Raw genomic sequence first — 7,905 nt, forward strand, 5'->3', positions numbered from 1 at the left:
CGGCGAGAACGAGAAATAACGTAAAACAATTAAAAATTCCTATTTCCGAGAGTTCTTTCATTCGACGAGAATGAAATTTGCTATACACTCGACCTTTAATTTGTCGCCAGTAATTATTCTCGTGGCAACCGATTTTGCTCAATTTTAAACTTAGAAGACGTAAAAATATTTGAAATAGCGTGTCGGACGTTTTTATTTTATCTTTATTACGTACTATTTCTTTAATTTCTCCCAACCACGACCGACTCGATTTGCGCGTAAAAGCCACGGGTCGAACACCAAACTTTAATCGAAAAGAGTCGTTAATTTTCCTCAAAAAAAAATCAATTATAGGTAGAATAACGTCCGTATTTGTTTCTAAACTGCTACACATCACGTGACAAGAATGAAGAATGCAACGTACTTGTGCATCGTCACTTTTTTCTAAACGAGCAAATAACGATAAATTCATTAAACTTTGAATACTAGAATAATTTCTTTCGAATTTTAACGTCCGAAATATAATTACCGGTAGAATCGTATTTATATAAAGATGCGATATGCGTCAATAACCACATACAAAATCCAATAGGATTAGTACTCTTAAACGATTCTGGTTCTAAAATAAATAAATCTAGAGGAATATCATCGTCGTCCACATTAGGTAAAGACGGTGATAATATTCTTTGAAACAAATAATGAATATGGTACCAAAAGTGTTTGCTTTCTGGTTTTCGTCTATAATCCAATAAATGAATTATCATTATCCACATTTCATAAATACAAGTGCAGGTAAACGGCGTTACCGTTCGATAATCGGAGGGCGATAAATTATCGTGACGACGTACGGCCACAAAACACAGATCCCACAGTAGCAGCAAAATTACCTGAGAAAAGAAATCTTCACATCCGGGTATTACAGGTCTGGAATAATCGACCGTCAGGTCGAGAGAATTCTCCGTGGCAACGATATCTATAACGTACAATAATTCGACGGTCGACCACCAAATATCCAAATATAGATGGCAACGATGATAGGACGCCGAAGCAAACAAACCGCCATTTCGAGATTTTTCCAAAGAAACGACGTGTTCGGGCAAATCACCGATTCGACCGAGAAACATCAACAATCCTCTCCACTCTTTTAAAAGAACTGTCAACAAATCCGGAAGATCGAAAGTCGAGGACGACGATAAATATTTGCGTTTATAACCAGTCAAATTAATAACAAAAGCTTTTACATGATGTAAAAAAGGGAAGAAGTTCTTTCTGATACTAAAACAGTCAGACGAATTTCTACCAAATAAAGAATTTTTAGAAATACATATGTATTTTTTAGCCATAGACACGATTGATGGCAGATGATTTACGATAGACGATTTGACTATTGTCATTCCAAATATTTCACAACATTCATCGTTACTATCGTCGTGTAATTCGTTCCTTAATAATCTATCAAAATAACCGCTCTTTAAATGACCTTCTTCGTTCAAGGTGCAACTCGCCACATTTACGGTTCCTTTGCAAGAGAAACAGCGAAATGGAAATAGATTACCTCCAGTCGTTCTCGGAGACGCAAGACTCGCACAATCACTCGTTAATCCCTCCATTTTTACCAATTTTCCACATATCTCTACATATTATTCTAACTTCTCGCAAACCACGTGTCGCCATTGTCGATTTTTACCGCCAACGTTTCTTATTGGTCGAGTTTAAGCATCTCCCGTAGACTTCGATTCGTGTAATTTTAATAAAGTTAATAAAAAAATATCACGTGCAGAGAATGATTTAATAATAACAGTTACAATAAATAAACTTTAAGATAATACTAAAAAAGTTTTTAAACTGCGCCATCTGGTGTAATAGTTGTTTAATTTCCACCCATACCAACGTAAGAAATTGATAAATAAATATTTCGCAGAATTAAGACACACACACCTTTATGCTGAGAACTATAAATTTAAATTTAATCATAAAAAACAAACGTTTTCGGCCACTCCACTGGCCATCATCAGGTTAACTATATTCGAATACTATTTCGAACAACCCGTTCAAAATTGAAATAGATTACAATAGAACTCACGCGCTCAACTACGTAAACCAAATGTAATATAAATAACATAGAAAAATAAATAAAACAAAATAAATAAAATAAAACATGCCAATGGTACATGTAAACATAGCAATATCTATATATCTATAGGCAATCATTTGCGCCTAGTTAATGTGTTCTTGTGACTTTTTTAATTAGAAACTTCCAAGCTGATGGTAAAATGGTCGCATCTTTGTAATTTAAGCATTTTTTGGTTAAGCTGGACTTATAAATTTCACATTTTTCGGTTGTCGCTGCAAGTGTCGGCGAATGGACAGGTGTTATGATTTTGGCTTCTTCCCATTTAACAACGGATCCCTCCGTCTGCGCCATTTTTGCTAACGTTGTTGTGCATTTACTTTTCGTCACATCATATCTGTGTTCCTTAAGTCTTTTAGTTAGGCTTCTCGTCGTAACCCCGATGTATTCTTTCTCTATCCCTAGTTGGTCGTTGCTGTACGGTATCGAGTACACCCCCGGCTGCTCACTCCGTTTAATTTCTTCCTTGTCGTTTCTTAGTAATTTATATATCGAGGGAGCTCTTTTGTACACAATATTGCTGTTCCTGTGGCTCGCAATACACTCCATAACAGAGGATAGACGCTTATTATACGTGAATTTCGTGATGCCGTTTGTAAGATCTCGTTTTTTCTTGTTTTTCTTAGGATTCTTGTACGCTGCAATCAAACGTTCAACTGTTCTTGGACCATATCCCAGCATCTTGGCCACTTGCCTGATTCTCTCCAGTTCCCGCATCGTATCCATTATGTTAGAGCAATATTGAAACGCTCTTCTAATTAACGCTCTAAATGCTGAGAGTTTATAGGTAATAGGATCATTGGATGTTGACGGTATATATAGCGGGTCGTGTGTAGGCTTTATATAAACTTTCGTGTTTATTGCTCCGTTCTTAAATGTAATACCAATGTCCAAAAAATGTAATTCGTCGCCACTAAGTTGCTCCAAGTTTAGCCGTAGGCCATGATCGTTGGAATTCATGGCATTTAAGAATTGGTGTATCCTTGCGTGGTTCTTCCATATGACAAGCACATCATCCACATATCTTCTGTACAAGATTATGTCTTCCTTGAAGTTGATCAGTGTGATGCGCTCCATTCTTCTTACCACCAATTCACACAGCAGACCAGACATTGGGCTGCCCATCGGGACACCTTTTAACTGTTTATAGATTTTACTCTCGAACACGAAAAACGATTGCCCGCATACCAGATCTGCCATCATCTCCAGGTCCTTACGGTACGCTGCCGCCGTCGGATGCAAGCCATATAACAATTCCATTAGTGCATCAAAACATGAGGATGGTTTGATTGACGGATACATACTCTCGAAGTCCATTACCGACCCAACTTCGTTATCCATTAAGGCTAACTCCTGCAAATCCTTTACTACACTCATCGGGCTCTTTGTAACAAATTGGTAATCCCCAATCAACTCCGACAAATACGAATGCATACGTTTCTCCAGTTTATACGTGGGGCCCTTACATTTCTCCACCACAGGTCTAATTTCTTTGTTGGTTTTATGGGTCTTCGCGAAACCAAACAACCTGGGTACTCCTGGGTTCGTGACGTGTGCACCTTTCAGGAAAGGGAAGATTGATGTTAAAGGAGATCTCTCCAACCTTTTTACCTTTCCTTCAATTTTTCTTACTATGTCATGTTCTACCCTTTCGCATTCCGTTTTTCTTATATACTCTTCTAGTGCCTCCACATAGCGTTGCTTTTTCATTACCACCAAATGCTTGCTTTTATCCGCTCTGGTGATTACCAAACTATTGTCCGTCAACCATTTCTTCGCGCTTTTAACATCTGTCCCTTCATTACGTTTCCCTGCACATTTTCTCCACTATGGTGGAGAAATGTAAGGGCCCCAACGTATAAACTGGAGAAACGTATGCATTCGTATTTGTCGGAGTTGATTGGGGATTACCAATTTGTTACAAAGAGCCCGATGAGTGTAGTAAAGGATTTGCAGGAGTTAGCCTTAATGGATAACGAAGTTGGGTCGGTAATGGACTTCGAGAGTATGTATCCGTCAATCAAACCATCCTCATGTTTTGATGCACTAATGGAATTGTTATATGGCTTGCATCCGACGGCGGCAGCGTACCGTAAGGACCTGGAGATGATGGCAGATCTGGTATGCGGGCAATCGTTTTTCGTGTTCGAGAGTAAAATCTATAAACAGTTAAAAGGTGTCCCGATGGGCAGCCCAATGTCTGGTCTGCTGTGTGAATTGGTGGTAAGAAGAATGGAGCGCATCACACTGATCAACTTCAAGGAAGACATAATCTTGTACAGAAGATATGTGGATGATGTGCTTGTCATATGGAAGAACCACGCAAGGATACACCAATTCTTAAATGCCATGAATTCCAACGATCATGGCCTACGGCTAAACTTGGAGCAACTTAGTGGCGACGAATTACATTTTTTGGACATTGGTATTACATTTAAGAACGGAGCAATAAACACGAAAGTTTATATAAAGCCTACACACGACCCGCTATATATACCGTCAACATCCAATGATCCTATTACCTATAAACTCTCAGCATTTAGAGCGTTAATTAGAAGAGCGTTTCAATATTGCTCTAACATAATGGATACGATGCGGGAACTGGAGAGAATCAGGCAAGTGGCCAAGATGCTGGGATATGGTCCAAGAACAGTTGAACGTTTGATTGCAGCGTACAAGAATCCTAAGAAAAACAAGAAAAAACGAGATCTTACAAACGGCATCACGAAATTCACGTATAATAAGCGTCTATCCTCTGTTATGGAGTGTATTGCGAGCCACAGGAACAGCAATATTGTGTACAAAAGAGCTCCCTCGATATATAAATTACTAAGAAACGACAAGGAAGAAATTAAACGGAGTGAGCAGCCGGGGGTGTACTCGATACCGTACAGCAACGACCAACTAGGGATAGAGAAAGAATACATCGGGGTTACGACGAGAAGCCTAACTAAAAGACTTAAGGAACACAGATATGATGTGACGAAAAGTAAATGCACAACAACGTTAGCAAAAATGGCGCAGACGGAGGGATCCGTTGTTAAATGGGAAGAAGCCAAAATCATAACACCTGTCCATTCGCCGACACTTGCAGCGACAACCGAAAAATGTGAAATTTATAAGTCCAGCTTAACCAAAAAATGCTTAAATTACAAAGATGCGACCATTTTACCATCAGCTTGGAAGTTTCTAATTAAAAAAGTCACAAGAACACATTAACTAGGCGCAAATGATTGCCTATAGATATATAGATATTGCTATGTTTACATGTACCATTGGCATGTTTTATTTTATTTATTTTGTTTTATTTATTTTTCTATGTTATTTATATTACATTTGGTTTACGTAGTTGAGCGCGTGAGTTCTATTGTAATCTATTTCAATTTTGAACGGGTTGTTCGAAATAGTATTCGAATATAGTTAACCTGATGATGGCCAGTGGAGTGGCCGAAAACGTTTGTTTTTTATGATTAAATTTAAATTTATAGTTCTCAGCATAAAGGTGTGTGTTTCTTAATAGTTGTTTAATTTCCACCCATACCAACGTAAGAAATTGATAAATAAATATTTCGCAGAATTAAAAATTATTTGATCAAATAAACACAAGTTTATTCTCGTTATAAAATAGCTTATGTGTTTATGTTTGTCAATTAAACAAATGCTCCGTCAAATTTATGTGCTATGTATATAACTGCATTTTTCTAGATGGACGAATGGCCGAATGGTAAAGGTAGCAGCCTACCGCTCTGGGAGACCCGGGACGGGTCAAAAAATCCCAGGAATTTTGGGGGTGGTTCGTCCAAATATGATGGATTCCGTCCCTCACCACTCGGTCGCCCGTCGCCCCATTGCGGGCCCGGCCGAACCCATAATGGAGTTGCTAAAAGACACCCTTTTAGTGCCACGAGGCGGAAAAAGTTAAAAAAAAAACAGTGCATTTTCTTATTTAATCTATAGATTAACTCAGAAATTTAATAAACATCATAACTAGTAAAACAAGATAAATATTCCCCGATTTTCGGGGATAGTTCTTGAAACGAAACTCGTGTTCGTGGCTAATTTTTTCCGTATTTTCGTATGGGTTACCTACGAACAATCCGTAAAATATGCGAATTTCAAATCAGACACAGGTTATGCCATAAGGCAACTTATCTGTCAATTTTGTAATTCGTTACGAAGCATTTAACCGGCTTTTCCTTTTACAAAATTATTGGGTCGCAATTTGAAAAAAATTCTAAACCTATAAATTCCCACTGTCATCCATCTGCCCTTTCTTAATCTTGACAATGGAGTTGAGCTTAGTTCACACCGAGCGCGATTCGCTGGCGAAAGCGAAACACAGTGCGAATAACTCGCCAAACACGACTCGTTTGACGGGTTATTCGCTCTGTTTTTCGCTTTCGCCGGCGAATTTTTTTTTTTAACTCTTTCCGCCCTGTGGGCACTAAGAGGGCCTCTTTTGGTAGGCCCATTATGGGTTCGGCCAGGCCCACAATGGGGCGACCGGGTGGTGAGGGACGGGGCCCGACATATCCGAACGGACCACCCCCGAAAAATTCCTGGGATTTTCCGACCCGTTCGGATTCGATCCCGGGTCCCCCAGAGCGGTAGGCTGCCACCTTGACCGCTCGGCCATCCGGCCGCTTCGCCGGCGAATCGCGCTCGGTGTGAACTAAGCTTTAGATAGATGAAAGATTTGACCAGATGTGGAAAGCTTAAGAGCAGGAGACCCTATTCACTATATACGAACGTCCAATGTAAAATCAAGTTATTTCAATTCAAAATTTTCCGCTGAAAGGAGTAAGATAGATGACCAGCTTGACAATTGCTTACAGGAAAAGTTTGATGCACAAGGGCAATGATACGACTATAATTTGAAGCGGAGAGTACATCATTTTAAATACAATCAATCAATACAAGAATAATAATTTTAAATACATCAATAAATACAATCAATCAATCTTTTATTAATGTAGTAAATATACATAGCCTGATCCCGCATATGCATTATCAGGCGAAGCACCCAGAGGTAAACAGAACAACAATTTCTACATGGGTAGAGAAAACATATCCAATTGTGTGATTTCCACAATTCGCGTAAGATCGTGAAGCTAATAAAAGTGAATTAACAGCAGTGGCATGTGCCGTCATTGGAAGCTGTGGAAGCGCCCCGCTTAGATTGAATTTGCTAAAATATAAATACTTATTTTCATATTTGAACGTATGTTGAATTAATTAAAAATTAATTAATATCTATATATATAATCGAGACGAGTTGATAATAATAATAATAATAATCAGCGCAGAGCCCAACGGTTAGGAGTTGAAAGTTGAAATTTGGTACACAGGGTATGTCACGAGAACGCACACTAAGAAGGGATTTTTCGAAATTCTTCTCCACGGGGGAGAGGGACAGGATTAAGTCTTTAACACTTCCATCAACAATGAAAGTGTTAAGTAACAATGGAAGCGTGAAGTAACAACGGAAGTGTGAAGTAATCAATGGAATGTGAAGTAATAAAGTGTTAACAATGGAAATGTTACGTAACAATGGAAATGTTAAGAGCCCAAACGGTTAAGAGTTGAAAGTTGAAATTTAGTACATAGTTACGGTACATCACAAAAACGCACACTAAGAAGGCATTTTTCGAAATTTCTCCCCACGGGGAGAGGGACAGGATTAAGGCTTAACACTTCCATTGTTGATGGAAGTGTTAAGTATCAATAGAAGTGTTAAGTAACAATGGAGAACAAGAGAAAGCGACGTGCAAGATTTACGGGCGCTGGAGGAAAAA

At 38.7% G+C, this 7,905-nt stretch overlaps 2 protein-coding genes across 2 annotated transcripts; one reads left to right on the plus strand and one right to left on the minus strand.

Annotated features, from left to right (window-relative positions):
- Window positions 1–2,200: 2,200 nt before the first annotated feature.
- LOC136978018 (uncharacterized) lies at window positions 2,201–3,820 on the minus strand. Its single transcript, XM_067273660.1, has one exon. The coding sequence runs from the start codon at window positions 3,818–3,820 to the stop codon at window positions 2,201–2,203; it is 1,620 nt and encodes a 539-aa protein (XP_067129761.1).
- A 222-nt stretch (window positions 3,821–4,042) lies between these two features.
- On the plus strand, window positions 4,043–5,329 carry LOC136978025 (uncharacterized). The gene has a single exon (XM_067273671.1). It carries the CDS (start codon window positions 4,043–4,045, stop codon window positions 5,327–5,329), a length of 1,287 nt encoding a protein of 428 aa, XP_067129772.1.
- Window positions 5,330–7,905: the final 2,576 nt, after the last annotated feature.

This window comes from Centruroides vittatus, unplaced genomic scaffold, assembly GCF_030686945.1.
Source record: "Centruroides vittatus isolate TY-2023 unplaced genomic scaffold, ASM3068694v2 contig_113, whole genome shotgun sequence".
Taxonomy (NCBI): Eukaryota; Metazoa; Arthropoda; class Arachnida; order Scorpiones; family Buthidae; genus Centruroides; species Centruroides vittatus.

What these genes read in the sequence shown, in the direction of transcription:
- LOC136978018 (XM_067273660.1), bottom strand. Translation starts at nt 3,820, where the DNA reads ATGAAAAAGCAACGCTATGTGGAGGCACTAGAAGAGTATATAAGAAAA.
- LOC136978025 (XM_067273671.1), top strand. Translation starts at nt 4,043, where the DNA reads ATGAGTGTAGTAAAGGATTTGCAGGAGTTAGCCTTAATGGATAACGAA.